The sequence below is a fragment of the Ursus arctos genome, unplaced genomic scaffold (assembly GCF_023065955.2).
Source record: "Ursus arctos isolate Adak ecotype North America unplaced genomic scaffold, UrsArc2.0 scaffold_14, whole genome shotgun sequence".
Lineage (NCBI taxonomy): Eukaryota > Metazoa > Chordata > Mammalia > Carnivora > Ursidae > Ursus > Ursus arctos.
In genome coordinates this window covers 13,953,099-13,972,269 of record NW_026622808.1, presented here as the reverse complement: position 1 = coordinate 13,972,269, position 19,171 = coordinate 13,953,099, and the positions used below count along the sequence as shown (strand labels likewise).

The following is a 19,171-nucleotide window of genomic DNA, read 5'->3' as shown; positions in this document are numbered from 1 at the left end:
TGTGGTTATTTAGCACAATTACTAGCAAGAGGAAGTGAGAGATGGGGATGTTTTTGTTCTGGTATCGACGTTCACATAATCATTTCAAAGCTATTTGGACAACAATGAGAAGCAGCATTTCCTGAAACTATTTTTCTCAACGTTTCCTTTATGCCTGGAGCACCAAGATGTAAGTCACTCCTTTTTTTTTTTTTTTTTTTTAAGATTTTATTTATTTGACAGAGCGAGAGACAGCCAGCGAGAGAGGGAACACAAGCAGGGGGAGTGGGAGAGGAAGAAGCAGGCTCCCAGCAGAGGAGCCTGATGCGGGGCTCGATCCCATAACGCCAGGATCATGCCCTGAGCTGAAGGCAGACGCTTAACCGCTGAGCCCCCCAGGCGCCCTGAGATGTAAGTCATTCCCACCACTACTAAGACGCACCTCAGCAGGAGTGCAGTTGGTTCTAGTTGTTGACCCACAAGCAGGGAACATGAGCGTGGCAGGCCCCCCGTCTTTGAGGGGCAAGGCCATGACTCCTGGTGCCCCGTGTCGGAAGCCACTACATAAGCAATATGAAGGGTTTCACCATTAGGATGGACTAAATAGCTTTTATGAATAAAAGGTGGTAGCTAAAGGGAACCCTTGCTAAGACGAAGGCAGGAGGCCATAGTGGGTGCTCTCCTGTCCAACCCCGTGCCAGCTGGACACACACAACAGGGAACGTGGTGCAAGAGGACCCGACTTCACTGCCCCTGCCACAGTGAGAAAGCTTTACTCCCTGCACCAACAGGCCAGCCAATGAGAGATGGTCACGGATCAACCAATGAGAAGCCACCATCTTCAAAAGACCAGTTTCCCCAAATTGTCTTTTTCTTGACAATAAGCCCTCCCAACTCTCCCCTTTCCTCCAAACAAGCGGCCTCTTTTTTGTTCTCTGGATTTGCCATTTCTTGCATGTCCTTATTTGCAATGCTTGTTATTCCGTATTAATCCATTTTTGCTGGTACGATAACCAACAGTTAAGGTTAACTTACTTGGTGTCATAAACTGTGCCTTTTGGAAGCGTGCTGGCCTTTGGTCCAACGAATGTGTGGACTGCGACCGTTCCCACCTGGAACTGTGCTGTCCTTCGGAACAAGTCCTTTTGGAAACAGCCAGTTCCTACTGAAGCGGTGGCTTTTAGGAATTTCTCTTTTTGTTCGAAAGAAAAACCCAAGAAATGGGATCCCAGTCATAGAAACGCTTTGAGGGCACCCCTCTAGTTTAATGTTTAAAAACTATGGCGTCTCCTCATGTGTGTTTCTAAGTAATTGGACTAATTCCATCACAAAGAACTTAGAACATCAATGGCCATTATTGGAGACTTCTGATCCCCCCAAACGGACTCCTAGCTAAAGAGAAGTGGACAGCCATGGCTCTAGAATTGTCAAAACCAAATCGGATGCCTATCTTAATGGGTATTTTGAAGTTTCCAAACATTACCGGGATCTAAAGTTGATTCTCTGCAAAGTTCTATTTCTCAATTAACAGAAGCAAACAGACCATTGAAAGGTATCAAAATGGCTTCTGAGCCACGTTCACCTCCCCCATCTTCTTTGTCTACAGACAGGTGGCAGCCACATGATGTGCAGACCTCCAGGGTCCTCTTCCTTTCCTCCCTCTGCTTCGTCCCCACCTCCTGTGTACCCCCCACCCTCATTCGAATCTTCCCACTAAAGTTCCCTTTTTCTATGTTTCCCGCCCCAGTCCTTCCTCTCCTGAACCTATTAAAATGGGCCCCATTGGGGATCCGAATAAATACCTGGACTAAGGCTGAACTGCGAGCCAGAGTTTCCCAAAGTGATGGAGTGTCCCCAATGGTGTGCTGAGGAATTTAACAGTTATTCAAACTTACCAACCTGGTTTCTCAGATTTATAGCAATTAGCTCCCATGTTTGTTGGTGAGGGCCAGACACACACTGGATGGAGCTGGCCCAACTGGAACAATATGAAAATGTTAGGGAAACAGAAACCCATGTTTCTCCAGGGATGCTAGAATACTCACTGGAAATACTACTGAGCAATTGTAGTTTTTTCCTTAAGCCTGTTGAGTGGAACAAAATTCAGACTTGCATGCAAAAACCTGAAGGCCCTTTTCATGACGATCATAGCGGACTCCAAATTGTCCTTATAGAAAACTTTGGGGTGCATGTGTGGCTATTTTTAGTGCATTTTTAGTATTCCAGCTGCTAAGTGTAGCCAGTTTTTCCTTTCACTTGGAAGCATAGAAATACCCCTCGACAGTCATGCCCCCAGGGACCCACAGAGAATCTTTCTTCCTTTTCACAAACCCTAAGGTTGCTCTGAGTCATAGAGAGTTTTCTGCATCTCAACTTTGTTACAATATGGAGGTAATTTCATTCTCTGCTTTCCTTCAACGCAGGACACCATCTCCCTGTTAAACTTTTGGCTTAAAGGGACAGAGTCTCAAAAATGTGTAGTTTGCTCAAACCCAAGATCAATACTTAGGGCATCTGATCTTGGAGCCAGACCACATTTGGATCCAAGCAAAACCCCGCATGACTGCTTACTGCTGACACATCATGTCTTGAGTCCCTGTGCCATTTTACACGTCACTCCTCGAAAAAATAAAGATTTTTCATAGTTTCCTGATGGACCTTTTAAAAAGGATGAAAGTAGTAAGTACTAACTTGGGAATGCCATTCCAAATTCTTTTTACAATTTTATAATCATTTTTTTAAAGCTATTCCTATACCCGGCGTGGGGCTCAAACCCACAACTCCAAGACCAAGAGCTGCACGCTCTGCTGAGTCATCCAGTCGCCCTGCAGACTCTTTGGAAGGTACTAAGGCAGCACTACAGGTCCCTCTGACAGCCAACCAACAGGAGGAGTTACACACCCTTCCTTGGCCATGTACCTTACCCAAGGGTAAGACCACAAACAGTTGGTCCCATAGCTGGTATGCCTTTTTGGGTACCTCAGGACTGTTATATTGTGGAAACAATGAAGTGTTTTTACCTCCAATGTGGATAAAACTGAAAAGGCTCCTATGTCCAAAATTTACCAGGTACCATATTTTGGCCAGGTGATCTGGCTGATACTAAGGATACTGGGCACTCCACACATGATCTCCTGGGGGCTAGAGGAAAACACTTTGCTGGTATTTCTAACAGAATCACTGACCATGGAAATAAATAGGCAAACCTGAGACATAGGGCAAAGGGATTTCTTCCAAGTTGTAATTTGGAACAAGAAAGACCACAGACATCAAAAGATAGGCCCAGAGAAGATAAACCAATATGAGAAATTTTTTTTAAAAGATTTTATTTGTTTATTTGACAGAGCGAGAGACAGCCAGCAAGAGAGGGAACACAAGCAGGGGGAGTGGGAGAGGAAGAAGCAGACTCCCAGCAAAGGAGCCTGATGTGGGGCTCGATCCCAGAACGCTGGGATCACGCCCTGAGCCGAAGGCAGACGCTTAACCGCTGTGCCACCCAGGCGCCCCCCAATATGAGAATTTTAACAATTATTCATTCAATGAAAAGAGAGAACTGAAGTGAAAATATCTTTCTTTTTAAATTTAAGATTTATTTATTTATTTTGGGGGGAGGGGGCAGAAGGAGAGGAAGAGAGAATCTCAAGCAGACTCCGAGCTGAGCACGGAGCTGATGTGGGGCTCGATCTCACAACCCTGAGATCACGATCTGAGCTGAAACCAAAGAGTTGGATACGTTAACCAACTGTGCCACCCAGGCCCCCTGAAAATATAGCTTTCAATACTAACGACTGAAAAGAAGAGGTAATACAGAATCAGGAAATGCCAGTATCCGCAACACACAACAGAAAAGAACGTTCAACAGGACAAGTCTCATGTCATGATCATACACTAGGAACATGCTGGAATGTACAATTCAAGAAATCCTTTTCTAAAATTATATGAAGTTGTATGTATCTTCCTCCTGCCCCAAACAGACATATTCTTGTCACCCCTGGGTCCAAGAGACATTGTAATGGAAAAGAGACATGTTACACGTATCCACGTGATTACCTCAAGTCTGAGATAACAAAGTGTATGCTGTACAGATGTAGAGGACAAAGAAGGACACTTACCACCATTAGTGTTCATATCAGTGACATGAACTGGGAATTAGGACACTTCGCGTCTCTATTAAGGAAGAGGCACTTGCAAAAACAAAGCCATGTTTGTAACAATGAAACGATTTCTGTCCTGTCAGAATCTTCATGAACAAAACACATGAAGTTAAATATTGGAAGTTTTCCCAAACTTGTGTCCATTCAGGCTCACCTCTAGTGTATTGGCTTGCATTTTAAAAACCACTTATAGGGAGTATAAGTGCTTTCCCACATTGTGTCTGTGCTCCCAGACGGATGAGACACCTGAAGGCATTTCCACGATTCTTAAGTTCACAGGGTTTCACATCACGGTGCTTTCACACGCGTCCTCAAAAGAAGAGGGACAACTGAAGGCTTTTCCAGGGTGTGGACATTCATACAGTTCTGCCCCGTGTCATCACACATACCTGCGGGTGTATGGGACACTGGAAAGTCTTACCAGAGTCCTTAGATTCAAAGGGATACTGTCCACTGCGATTTCTCACGTGCTCTTGAAGGGAGCGGCGACTAGTGAAGGTCTCTCCCCAGCGTGTTTCTTCATATGCGCTCGAAGGGATGAGGAAAACTTATACGCTCTCCCACACTCTTTACATTCCACGTGTCCACCCTCTGTATGTCTTCTCACATGTACCAGAAGGGCGTAGCGACGAATGAAGGCTTTCCCACACTGCGGACATTTATAGGGTCTCTCCCCAGTGTGCGTCCTCATGTGTTCTCGCAGGTCTGAGTTATACCTGAAGGTCTTCCCACAGTGCTCACATTGATATGGTCTCTCCCCTGTGTGCGTTCTCACATGTCCTTGCAGATTTCCAAGATGTATGAAGGATTTCCCACATTGATGACATTCATAGGGTCTTTCCCCAGTGTGTGTCCTCATATGTATTCGAAGGTCTGTGCGATCCCGGAAGGCTCTGTCACACTCCTTACATTCAAAGGGTTTTACTGTACTGTGCGTGGTCATGTGACGGGTAAAATGTTCACACTTCCGGAAAGTTTTCCCACACTCCACACATTCATAGGGCCTTTCCCCTGTGTGTGTTCTCACGTGTACTAGAAGGGAATAGTGACCAGTGAAGGCTTTCCCACAGTGCTGACATTTATAGGGTCTCTCCCCATTGTGTGCCCTCATATGTGCTCGCAGGCCTGAGTTATACTTGAAGGTCTTCCCACACAGCTGACATTCATATGGCCTCTCCCCCGTGTGTGTTCTCACATGTTCTCGCAGATTTCCACCATCTGTGAAGGTCTTCTCACACTGCTGACATTCATAGGGTCTCTCCCCAGTGTGTGTCCTCACATGTACTAGAAGGTAGGCCTGACGACTGAAGGCTTTCCCACACTGCCCACATCCAAAAAGTCGTTTCTCAGTTTGATTACTTGAGTAATCTTGAGAGTATGAGAGGGAAATGTAGGCTTTCCCACAGTCTGTACAATTACTGGGTTTCACTCCACCGTGAGTTCTCACATCATGTGTAAGATCAGAATTATACGTAAAGGCTTTCCCACACACGTCACACACATGGACACTCTGTCCACAGTGACTTTGCACATGATCCTGAAAGGATGAGGTGTGAGCGAAAGCTTCTCCACATTTCCTGCCCTCTAAAGATTTTTTACTATCGAGACTCAAGTCTGTCCCAGTGTCCTGGTGTTCGTAGGGTTTCCCGCCAAGGTCTATGTCAACATAAGGGCTGTGGCTCGAGACACAGCTGCAGGTCGGCCCACATTCCGCACAGGGACTAGGTTCGTGACACCACTGCTGAGATGTTCCTGGATTCTCAGGGAAAGAACCATCTCTGAAGGCTTCCCAGGATTTCTCTCCAGCAGGACAATCCTCAAGCACAGTAAGACCTGTAGTCTGGTTTACGGTTTCTCCGCACTGATTACCTTCATTGCTCTCCCACACATGCTCCGCCCAATGACTTCTGGTCAAAACAGGAAGGCACACTGTTAGGGAATAATGATTATAACCCAACTCCTTACTAATGACCTACTGATACTTATTAGTCATTATTTGACTACATAATGGCCATTTCCAAAGAATGGGCATGTTTGTGGCACTGTCTCCACGGTAACAAAGTGAAACAAGCTTAATGCACTGGCTGAGGACTAAAATATAGTCATAACACTCTGGGTTTCTCAGATATAGTTCTTCTCACCACTGTTTCCAACTGAATTAGTTTTCAGAGGATCAATATCTAGAATGTGCTCATTGAAAACTTCACCTTGTGAAAATTATCATTATACATTTACTGAGGCGTGCTTTCAGCTATCCTTTGATTTCAAGTTAGTCTCACAATCTGCCCAGACCCGTCCTTCTCCTGCGGGAGTGTCACTCACCTCAAATGCCCTTCCTGGGTCTGGGTCTGATCTCCGCTGCTATGAAATTTCCCATTTTCTCCAAAAACAGAACACGAATCATTTCTTGCAAATAGGCCTGTTTTCTCTTCACTGGGTAGCTCATTCTGCAAAACACTCCACTGAGGCCTTGGTGCACTCCTTTTATCCTGACTGGGACAAACTGCAAAAATTGGTAGCGTAGTTTAATTTCTTGGGAACCATCTGATGTTTGAAGGTACGAAAATGGATCCTATGTTGACTTCTATTCATATACTGATCCCAAAGTGGAAATGAGGTTCATCAGGAAGAACAGATAAGCGACCAAAGAAAAATTCTGAGGATCCTAGTGATTTGGGACTTTGGCAGTAAGAGGAAAAGCGTATGAAGGGCAGCCCGTTTACTCAGAAATACGTCAAAAACGATGGAGACTAATGTGGAGATCAGTATTATCAGAAAGGAAAGCAGAAAGGAACTGGGCAAGACACACACATCCGCACCCTACCTCTGTAAGAGGAATACAGAAAGGCTTGCCACGTGGGTGAGGATGGATGAACGGTCCAACTTGGAAGCCAAGTAAATGACAAAATCACCCTTCTCGAACAAAACTGAGTCACGTTTCTAATGGACATGTGCAAATGCATTCCCTTCTCCGGAACCTGGTCCAACCGAGGCTTGGTGGACTGTTCTGAAGGCACAGAGCCCCCTGTGAAGCCTGCCTGGACTGCCCCACCTGCCCCTGGGAGGTCGGATGTGCGTGCGGCTGCTGCCCAGCCCCTGGAGAACAGTGCAGCATGAGGGAGGATTTGAAGGGTAACCAGCAATCTGGAGGATGGGCTCTTACTTTAGTGTTCAACTTCTTTGACGATGGTGAGTGTGGGCTTCTTTTCTTTTTTTTCTTTTTAGTGGGAGTATATTGACCTATAATATTAGTGTCAGGTGTACAACATTGTGATTCGACAATTATATACATTACAAAATGCCCACCACACTAAGTATAATTACCACCTGTCACTATAAAAAACTACTACAGTATTATTGACCATATTCCCTCTGCTGTACTTTTCATTCCCATGACTTAAGACTTATTTACTCATTATGTTGAGAGAGAGCCAGGGAGTACCCGGGGTGGGGAGGGGCAGAGCGGGTAAGATCCAGTGAGGCACCACCCCCATGATATTTAACAAGTGCAGCTCTGTACGGCTAGTCCCCTTCATCTGTTTCACCCATCTCTCCTTCCCCTTCCAATCTCGTAAACACCGATTTGTTCTCTATACTTTAAAGTCTCTATTTTCCTTTTATTGCTTGTTCATTTTGTTACTTAGATTACACAAACAAATAAAATATGGTGTTTGTCCTTCTCTCCGATTTATTTACTTGGAAGAATACCCCCTAGGTCCATCCATGTTGTCACAAATGGCAAGACTTTATCCTTTTTATATGGCTGAGCAACCGTCCCTTGTATGTAGACATACGTCTTCATTATCCATTCATCTGTCGATGGACACGTGGGTTGCTTCCGTATGTTGAGTATTGTAATGAACGGCACAGTGAACGTGGTCACGTACATACCTTTTCATGTTAGTTTTTTTCCTAAGGTGAACTACCCAGAAATCGAATTAAGGACCATATGGTCTGTGTTTACTGTTTTGTGGAAACTCCATACTGTTTCCCTCACCGTGGCTGCACCAACATACCTTCCCACCAGCAAAGATGAGTTTCCTTTTCTCCACATTCTCACCAACACTTGTTACTTCTTCCTTTTGACACCAGCAGTTCTGGCTGCTGTGAGGTGATATCGCACTGTGGTTTTGATTTGCACGTCCCTGATGACTAGTGACATTGGGCAGCTTTTCACCTGCCTAAGTGGCCATCTGTGTATCTTCTTTGGGAAAATGTCTATTATGTTCCTCTGCCCCATTTTATATTTTTCCTTTTGTTTCCCTGGACTGAAGGGATAATTCCACAAAAACATAGCTGAGGCCGACGTCCACGAGTTTAATGCCTCTATTTTGTCCTAAGAAGTGTATGGTTTCAAGTCTTACACGTGGGGATGTAACCCACAGAGCTGACCTCTGCGTGAGCTGTGAGAAGGTGGTTTCGTGCTTTCTGCAGGTCGCGGCCTCGTTCTCCTAACACCAGTTATTGAAGAGACAGTCTTTCCCCCATTGTACATTCTCAGCTCATTTTTTGGTAGATAATTTGACCATATAAACATGGGTTTCTTTCTGGACTCTCTATTCTGTTCCCTTGATTTCTGGGTCTGTTTTTGTGCCAGTACCACACTGTTTTGATTTTTTAGCTTTGTAGTACAGTTTGAAATCTGGGATTGTTTTACCTTCAACTTTAATATGTTTTCTCAACATTGCTTTGTTTATGTGCAATGTTCTCTCTTTCCATACAAATTTGAGGGTTTTTTTTGTTTTTTGGTTTTTTTTAAAGATTTTATTTATTTGACAGAGAGACAGCCAGCGAGAGAGAGAACACAAGCAGGGGGAGTGGGAGAGGAAGAAGCAGGCTCACAGCGAAGGAGCCCGATGTGGGGCTCGATCCCGTAACGCCGGGATCACGCCCTGAGCCGAAGGCAAACGCTTAACCACTGTGCCACCCAGGCACCCCAAATTTGAGGGTTTTTTTGCTATAGTTCTTTGAAAAACACTATTTCTTTGTACAGGATATGGATTGCATTGAATATGTAGACTGCTTTTCACAGTCTGAGGATTTTTTAACAATATTAATACTTAAAAGGCATGACCAAAGTATATCTTTGTATTTATTATGTCATCTTCAATTCTATTCATTAAATGTCTTATTGCTTTAAGAGTACAGGCCTTTCAACTTTGGTTACATTTATTCACAGTTTTTTATTATTTTTTAAAGAATTGAACATGGGATTGTTTTCCTAATTTCTCTTTCTGACATTTGTTATTAGTTATAGAAATGCAACAGAGGGAGATGCTGGGGGGCTCAGTAGATTAAGCATCTGCCTTGGGCTCAGGTCATGATCCCAGGGTCCTGGGATCGAGTCCCACATTGGGCTCCTTGCTCAGCGGGGATCCTGCTTCTCTGTCTCCTTGTGCTCTCTCTCTGACAACTAAATAAATAAAATCTTTATAAAAAATGCAACAGAGTGTTGCTCAGTCGGTTAAGCATCTGACTCCTCATCTCAGCTCAGGTCTTGATCTCAGTGTCATGAGTTCAAGCCCCATGTTGGGCTCATGATGGGCACGGAGCCTACTTTAAAAAGAAAGGAAGAAAGAAATGCAACAGATTTTGGTGTATTCATTTTGTGTTCTGCAACTTTTCTAAATTCATTTCTTAGTTCAAATAGTCTTTTGCAAAGTCTTAAGGATTTATTTTATTATTATTTTTTAGGGACAGGGGGAGGGAGAGAGTGAGGTGGAGAGAGAGAGAGAGAGAGAGATGGGGAGGGGCAGAGGGAAAGGAGAGAGAATCTTAAGCAGACTCCATGCCCAGTGCAGAGCCAAACGTGGGGCACAATCTCACAACTCTGAGATCACAACCTGAGCCAAGTTTTAAAACATGGACTTCTTATCCCCACAACTTCACCCTACAACATTCCCAGCCTAGCAGTTAAAAACAGGACAACAGCTATCATCTAGTCCAAGACTTGTGAGCCATTCACAAGGCGTCACACCCCTACACCCAACCATGCTGAATCCCTATGTCATCCTGGCACCATTCTTCCAAACAGCCTCCACTTTATGTTCCTGGACCTAAAAGACACCGTCTTCTGCAACTTCAGTTTGCATCTGAATGGGAACCCCTTGTGGGCCAGTACTCCCACAGGGATTCAGGGACAGCCCCCATCTGTCTGGCCAAGCCATCTCTAAAGAGTCACAAAACTCACAACTTGAGGGGGGAACTACCCTCCAACATGTGGACATTTTGCTCATTTGCTCCCCCACTGAAGAGATGGCCATTCCTCAAAACAGTCACTTGGAACTAATTAAAGTCCTTCATAACTCTGTCTCTTTAGGACAAGATGCCTTATGAACTGTCATTTCCAGAATATTTCAAGGTAAAGGACTTTCCCAGGTGGCTGAACAAATAGCCTCCCCTCGCCCTGCACATATACCAGCCCCGGTGTCCACCAACCTCAATGAATCCAACCAACACTCTCCTCAGATGCCACCCCGCAGGGATACAGATACCTCCTCTCATGCTTGTCGACACCTTCCCAGGGTGGACAGACGCATTCCCGACATGGACTGAAAGGGCAACTGAGCGGTCAGCAAACTTCTGCATGCAAGTATCCCCTGATCTGGCCTCATCTGAAGTGACAATGGACTCTCTGCTGTGGCCACCATAGCTCAATCTGTCGCCAAAGGACGAGGTATCAAATACCAGCTCCACTGTGTTTGAAAGCCACTGTCCTCTGGGAAGGAGGAAAGGGCCAGCCACTACCTATAAGGTATTATTTAAAAACTCACACAAAAAAACATCACTGAACCAGAAAGAAGCCTTGCCCATTTCCCTTCTCTGTAGTCGTGCAGTTCCCAGGGGGGCCCCGGGTTTGAGTCCTTTGGAAGTCCTCTGTGAGCAATCCTCCCTAACTACAGACCTCTTGGTACATCCAGAGACTCAAGGATACGAAGTCATATTATCTCTCTATCCAAATTTCAACAGGTTTTAAAAAATACAGCCTAACAGTTTCCACTCTCAAACAAGAGGCACCTTCTCTGTATGAACCTAATGACCAAGGTCTGATCAAGGTCTAATCAAGGTCTGAAAAGAGGGCTTCCCTAATTACCAACTAAAGCCTATGTGGAAAGGGCTTTTCCCGGTTCTTTTATCTTCCCCTACAGCCATCAAGGTACCAGGAGTCCCTGCTGGATCCATTGCTCCACAGTCAAATCCTGGAATTATCCCCTGGCAAATACCACGGATGCCTATCCTGTGATCTCATCAAATATCTAACACCACTCTTCAAAAAGATTCCATGAAAGACAAGTCTTTTTTTTTTTTCTTCTTCTTCTTCCCTGTGTCATCTTATCAGAAATAGGGCTTGCCATAGCCATCTTTTGCTTTTTATAACTCAACTGTCTTCTTCACCCATTGGCCCAATGGTTACTAATCCCTACATCCAGGGTCTTCACATCCCTCTCTGCCTTAAAAATTAAAGATTCAATAACAAGGGAACACCTGTCTTCCTGGGTAATCTGTCCGCAAGTGCTTACAATTACACCCTTACTCCCTCTGTTCCCCTCACTCTAGGAGCTCTCCTCATGTTACTGTTTGGACCAAAACTAATCAATATGTTGCGATTCTTTGTCTCCTCCAGGCTATAGGCCATCAAGTTCCAACTGGTCCTTATCCAAGAATATCAACCTTTAGATGCCTACGACATTTTCCCTCTCCGAAGTTCCTTGAAAGGACACCAACAGACACCACCACCTTCTCTCCTCGATACTCAGGAGGTGATGGACTCCCCAGATCTTCACAATACCCCACACAACACAAGCTTGAAAAAGGCAGAGTGGTCATCACCCCAATTCCCAATGATTTGGATGCCAATCTCTTGAGGGGGGAATGGCAGGCAGTTAGCATGACAGGAGTAAGGAGGGATAAAGCAAGTGCCGGCCACACCCAGAGCTACACCGGAGACCACATTCACATTTACACAACTAGGGACTCTCCCACTTGGATCAAGACTAACACATGAAACTTTGTCTTCACGGGAAAGGTGTGTGACCCCGCGTGGTTTCCATGAAGGCTTGGACCACGTCTGTCTCTTCGCCAACGTATCCCCATTCCTCGGCCCCAGTAAGATCGGACACTCGTAAGAAACATTCGTTCCCTAAAACTCTGGTGAAGGGGTGGAGCCATGCTTACCCAGGGAGGCCAGGTTCCTGCAGGTCTCCAGCATCACGTCTCTGTAGAGCCTCCTCTGACCCCCGTCCAGCAAAGCCCACTCCTCCGGGGTGAAGTCCACCGCCACGTCCGCAAAGACCACCGCCTCCTGAAACATCCCACAGATTCTACTCAGCAACGCTCCCTCCTCACCCACGTGTGTGGGAGGTGGGGGCGATAGGCAGGGAACTGCACTCCACTCCTAGGACCCGAGTCACACCCGTGTGGGAAGTGACAACACCTCCACTGCCATGCCCCCACTGACGGGAAGGGCTGGGAACCCGAAGCACGGGGTGATGGCGACGGCTGATACAGACTTACATACACCCCAATACAGGCTGTTCTTACTGAGACACAGCGGATCTGAGCACTCCGGTTCGGTAAAGAATGAAAAATCAGACAGCACATCTTTGAGTTGCCCAGAGATGATTATTGCCTTGTCAGCCCAAGAACTGGAACCAGAAGGTCAGGATGTTGTGGACACGTGACTTGAGCGGCTCTCTCCTTGGGAGGCAACAGGGTCAAGGAGCCTGGTGTAGTCCCCTCTACCCCGGCAGAGGCAGACGTGACCCCTTCCCCGGATTAGGTGGACTGTGAGCACGGACACAGGGCCCAGGGGCCCGACACACCTGGTTCATAAGAGGAGTTCTGGTTCTTGAAGAATCATGGAAGTTAGAGGGGCCTCAAGTATACACCCCAGTGCCCAGAATTCAGGGAGAAGGGCACCAGAAAGAGGAGTCCCTGAGAGACTGATGGTAACAGAGCCCAGGGTGACTTTGACAGAAGGGGGAACATAATGTAGGGGCCGCTTTCAGGCAATGAGCTTGAGCAATGGAAAGACAAGCAGCAAGGCAACGGGCCCACATGACCACACAGCTGACCGCTAACAGGCTCATTAAGGGACCCACCTCAAAAGGCCCAGAGGCCCTAAGTAACCAACGGACTTCTTACAACCAGGCACAGTTACCAAACAGGGAAAATTCCATAGGATCACATACTCCCTCACAATCCCCCATTACTATAGCCCCCCACCAGCGCCTGTAGCAGACAGACTCTCCTCTGCTGTCCTGTGTGCGGCTCCCTTGTGGTGTATTCAATAGACTTCTATCTCCTTGTTCTGCCTTGGGGAATTCTTCCCCACCCATGCCACCAGCTCCACCCAATCGGTCGCCCCCCTTTGGTGGCCTTTTCTTTTTTCTTTCTTTCTTTCTTTCTTTCTTTCTTTCTCTTTCTAAAAAAGATCTTATTTATTTATTTGAGAATGAGAGAGCGAGTGAGCGACAGAGAACACAAACAGGGTGAAGGGCGGAGGGAGAAGCAGGCTCCCCACTGAGCAAGGAGCCCAATGTGGGACTCAACCCCAGGAGCCTGGGATCATGACCTGAACCAAAGGCAGACACTTAAATAACTGAGTTACCCAAGCACCCACATTTGGTGGTCTTTACGGAGACCCTCTACCTTGAAGGGCTGTGCCCCTATCCTACGGGAATTTCTCGTGACTTTCCTTTGGTGAACTGACTCCAGTACTCACTGGGGAACTGATGACCTTTGGGTAATGTTACTCTTCAGTGAGGATCTGAAGCCCCCCAGGGAACCCACAGGACCACCCTCGCCTGAAAGGGTGAGGGATTTCCCCTCTTACCCTTTAGAGGGGGACCCTTCCCTCCCTCTCCTTTCTCTTTTCAGACTCTTTGAGTGCTCCTCAGACAACTGAAGGTCTCTGGCCAGGGCGGCAACCTGGTGTGGACTGAAGGTCTCAGAAGGAACAGGGGGATAGCCCACACCTGAGAGGGTGAAGGGACCCTTTTCCTTGCATTCTCTCTCTGTTCCCAAGGTCTGTTCCCAACGTGTGGCCCAGCTGGCAAGGACAGCTGGTACAGGGCTAATCCGCACATGTTACAGACTTGGCTGGGGGCCTTTCCTGATCCGGGCTGATCCCTCCACTTCATTCCTTTATTCCCATGCAACGAGCTGCCACAGTGAGCCCTACACGCTCCTACACGTCTGAGTGGTGAGTCCTCCCTTCCTTTTTCTGACGCAGATTAAAGCCACCCAGGGTCTGGCTCTCCCTGTTGCAGGGGACACCCCAGCAAGGATTACTAGTGCTATTTGTCCTGACCTTCTCTTTAGTGGGACACCCTAGTAGGGTCAGTCACCCCGTGTAAGATCTGGTCCTTCCTCAGGTCAATAGACACCCTGACTGAAATCACAACCTTGGGTTGGAGCCCCACTCCCCTTGGTGGGATGCCCCTTCGGAAACCAGCAGAAGTGCTTTCCCACGATGGAACAAACCCCCTCTATTCCTTTGGACTCTCCCTTGGGATGTATTAAAAGTGGAGTAACATTGGCCCTTGATACTTGAGGAAAAACATCTCATCCTTTCATGTCATGTGTCCTGGCCTCAGATCAAAGGGTATGGCCCCTCCATGGAACCCTTTCTTTTTTTTTTTTTTTTTAAAGATTTTATTTATTTATTTGACAGAGATAGAGACAGCCAGCGAGAGAGGGAACACAAGCAGGGGGAGTGGGAGAGGAAGAAGCAGGCTCATAGTGGAGGAGCCTGACGTGGGGCTCGATCCCGTAACGCCGGGATCACGCCCTGAGCCGGAGGCAGACGCTTTAACCGCTGTGCCACCCAGGCGCCCCCATGGAACCCTTTCTTATACTATTTTTCAGCTTGACCTCTTTTCCTAGAACTCCAAATGGTCAGAGGTACCATATTTGCAAGGCTTCATGGCAGTGTCCCCCAAATCCCAACCTCCACAAAACCTGTAGGACGCATCTTGCTTAGTTTCATGGCCCCTCTGTTCCTGTGGACATTTGAGATGGTCTCTCTCTTATTCCATCCCATCATCTTTCCCCTGCCCCTGGAGGACTCTGCTGGACTTAAACCCCCAACTTTAGATTTTCCCACAGGTACCCCAAGTAAAAATCGACAGTGGGGAACAAAGTGATTGACTTTTAGGGGACACAGTTGCAACACATTTAGTATTAAGTTAATTTAAGGTTGCTCATGTAATCAAAACATGCGTTTTTAGAGTTACTCACATTACACATAAAACTTGTATTCTACCAAGATTTACCAAAAGTAAAATAAGCTCATGTTATCTTTGTTGCAATTTGTCAGCAAAAGATAGCTTAAAATCATACTTAGTCTTGTCTGTCTCAGAAAGTTCTCTTGCCTAATTGTTAAGATAGCTATCAAAACACTTGGTAACCTGAAACTGTGAAGTTTTGCTAATTTTTTTTTCTCCATTTAAAATAACATTTATTCAACAGCAGGTTGGCTTCCTAGGTTTACTTCCGCACAGAAAAGGCCTACTGAAGTTCTGCTAAATTTATTAATAAATTGGGTTGAATTCATTGGGTATCTAAGTCTTTTCTAAGTAAGATAAAATACCGACATATTAATTACTAAACATAAGCCTTATCTCCTTTTGGCTTCTTGTTGTGGAGAAACCAAAGATACTAGGGTCTCTTGGAAAACATGCTTTCTGCCTCACGAGAAACTAGGAAAACTGCCCATTCCCAACAAGTATGGAATGTATTCATAAATTTGCCCTCTAAAGAATCATGGTATAGGGGCACATGGGCGGCTCAGTTAAGTGTCTTCCTTCAGTTCAGGTCATGATCCCGGGGTCCTGGGATCGAGCCCCACATTGGGCTCTCTGCTCAGCGGGGAGCCTGCTTCTCCTCTCTGTCAAATAAGTAAATAAAAAATAAAATCATAAAAAAAAAAAAGAATCCTGGTGTATCAGACAGTCAACAATTGGTCGTCACTGGAGACTAAGGTTTCTAAGAGTTACAATTCTGCTAAATGTAATTAAGACTGATGGAAATAAGGAAAACAACTGTATACATAGGAGAGTAGGAGATGTGTAAGAAAGACACAAGGCACGGGAATACATTTCGTTGTGGTGAAAGGAAGTCCTAAAATGAGACTGGTTATTTAGAGAGAACCACCTTAGGACAAAATCTGAACACAAAAGAATATTGTAGAAAGTTTGTGAAGGGAAAGCTTTAGAAAATAATTTTATGTGTGTGTGGTCGGGATGGACAAAGATGGAAATAAATGGATTTTTAAAATACACTGGTCTAAGACTGAAACTATGCATTGCTCTCTGTGCAGAAGGACAAAGTTTTGTTAGACTGTCACTTGGTTCCTCATAAGAAAGTGTAAAGAAACAGTTTCTTCCTGGGGCGCCTGGGTAGCGCAGTCGTTAAAGCGTCTGCCTTCTGCTCAGGGCGTGATCCCGGTGTTCCGGGATCGAGTCCCACATCGGGCTCCTCCACTGGGAGCCTGCTTCTTCCCCTCTCACTCGCCTGCTGTGTTCCCTCTCTCGCTGGCTGTCTCTCTGTCACATAAATAAATAAAATCTTTAAAAAAAAAAAAAAAAAAAAGAAACAGTTTCTTCCTTTCCTTCTCTGCCCAGAAAAACAAAAGTTTCTATGTTTTGTCTTTATCAGGTTTTCCATTACTTAGGGTTAATACTTCTCAGAATACACGATGATCTATAATACTATTTAGGCATTTGTTTTAGAACTTTGAGGGTTTTCACAAACTTCCCCAAGACAGAAATGGTCAATGAGGTCTTCTGACTAACGAGGCTTGTGTGTTCGTTTGTTAGGGTTCTTGGGGAGCGCTGTCCAGTGATGATGAGCCTTCCGTTGTACTGTGCGGTAAATGCCACGGCTGCTTTAGAGATTACATAAAACCCCTAAGTTTTACTACGCTAAGGCAGAAGGACATCACTTGACATTCTCATTATTAAAATGCAAATGTCACAGGAATAACAGATTTCCTTGTCAGCGACATGATAATGAAGCCTGCTATCAGCTCATTGACCATGGCCGTGGCTGAGCTTTAATTTTGCCACTTATACTTATTGTTCTGATGCTCTTGCAAAATGACGTTGGTCTTAAAGGAGATTCATGAAAAGGGCTTTTCTGGCGAGGGGGTGGTAACAAATAAAGCTATTGATATCTTTAAGATCAAAAAACTGAACTGGATAAGAGTTTCCAGAACTAATGGGAAAGCTGTGTTCAAACAGAAAATATAAATAAATAAACAAATAAACAAATAAAGTAGGACTGAATGAATTAAAGATGATTATAGTCTTTATAACTTATTTTAAAGTATTGCTTTCTGAACAAGTTAAAACTTTTAACTTTTCTCCTTACGTGAACCTTCTAAAATTTGGAAACCCTCAGCGAGTACTTTTTCTTGCATGGCAGTTATTACCATCTGCAAGGGGCAGGAAACTGATCACCCTGGGTCAGCACAGTGGCAGACACTAACACTTGAGACTCTAAGAGCCTACTCCTGCAGATTTGGCCCAAAGACAAAAGTCCTGCCACCACACTGGGCTCACTGGGCACCAAGAGCCTCTCCCAGAACGTATGGGAGGAGCAGCAAGTGGGAGCCAGCGGTCAGCAGCCAGCTGTGCCCACACAGCACAAGAAACCCCAGGACTCACAGGGAAGTGTCCCCTGTTCACCCACGCCAGGGCTGGGCACAGACCCCCCAAAGCCACACTGTGCCTCATCCACGACTCGCTCAGCTGCTTGTCCCCACCGACCCACGGGCACAGAATGCCTGCTGCCCCAACGCTGGTCTGGTTTCTCTCCTTCCTCCTGACCCTGAACGTGGTGGGCCTGCCCTCTGCCCGGGCCACACACAGCCCCTCCTGGGGACAGGCTGGCCTGGCGGAAACCCGGGGGCATCATCACACCTGGTCATGCCTGCTCCTCCTTACTCCTCTCTGGAAGAAAGAAACCCCTTTTACACAACGCTGGAGACACTTGCAGGTCTTAGGCTCACAGCGTTGGCCCTTCTGATGTAGCCCCCCTGCCCTACTACACGGCCCCTGCCCCCCAGCCTCTGCCCTCATCCTTCTCCATACAAGCCTCTCCTCACTGAATTCGCATGTTTCATCCGACACTGCTGTGACCCACTGTCCGACACTGTCCCTTTCCCGCCCACACTTTCCCCAGGAGACTGTCCTGCCCACAGGCCCCAGACTGTGGGGGCCGCACTGTGACCATCCACCCAGCTGGGGAACAAGGCCCTGGGGACCTGAGCCACAAGGCCTTCCTTCCGCGCAGCGGCCCCATCCTGACTCTGGGCCTTGCTGCTCATCCCCAACACAAAAGCAAAGCCCTGCTTCTGTGTCACTGGAGACGCCGGAGGCTCTCTGATATCGGACCTTGTCGCTGTTGGAAGTTCTCTGTAATAAAGTGTCCTCAGCCAAGTCCTGATTGAGCTCATCTCCCAGGTCCACCATGGGGCCCCTGACCCCCACGCCCAGGCGTTACCGCCGCCGCGGGTGGTGCTCCCCGGATACCCAGCACGCGGGGATGTCACAGGAGGTCGGAACCCCACCCCCGACCCACGACAGACGCTCGGGACGGGACCCACACGCGGGGAGGGGACAGGACGCCGGGACCCCACCCCGCACCCGAGACTGGAGGCTCAGGATGGAACTCCCCGGTCCCCAGGACGCCATGCGGCCACGTGACCAGGACACCGGCACCCCACCCCGCGGCCCACGGCAGAGACGCGGGACGGGACCCCTGGGCCCACACGCGGGGATATGACAGGTCGCCGGTAACCACGGCCACCACAGGTTATCGGGTGGGACCACCGGGACTCTCACGAGGGCAGGGGACAGGACGCCGGACCCAACCCCGCGGCCCATGGCACAAACGCCGGTCGGCACGTGCGGGACCCCCATCAGGACGGACAGGACGCCGGAAGCCCACCCCGCGGCCGAGGGCGGAGACTCCGGACGGGGCCCCGGGGTCTGGGAGACCCGGACCCGCGGCCACTTCCAGCCGAGCCCCTC

At 47.1% G+C, this 19,171-nt stretch overlaps 1 protein-coding gene across 7 annotated transcripts in view; it reads right to left on the bottom strand.

Moving 5' to 3' along the window:
- Positions 1–3,288: 3,288 nt before the first annotated feature.
- The window catches only part of LOC113242775 (zinc finger protein 77-like), a 38,368-nt gene continuing 22,485 nt past the window's right edge, over positions 3,289–19,171 (bottom strand). For 4 of the 7 annotated variants that reach the window (XM_057312016.1, XM_048226994.2, XM_026481017.4 and 1 more), the window contains 3 exons: positions 12,309–12,435; positions 6,456–6,636; positions 3,289–6,040 (listed from right to left, as the gene is read on the bottom strand). In XM_057312016.1, coding sequence (XP_057167999.1) covers positions 4,597–6,040; positions 6,456–6,636; positions 12,309–12,435 — 1,752 coding nt within the window. In that variant the 3' untranslated portion in view covers positions 3,289–4,596. Of the gene's footprint in view, positions 6,041–6,455; positions 6,637–12,308; positions 12,436–12,674; positions 18,943–19,171 lie in introns of those variants that run through there. The other 3 variants (XM_048226996.2, XM_048226993.2, XM_048226995.2) reach the window with 2 other exon arrangements.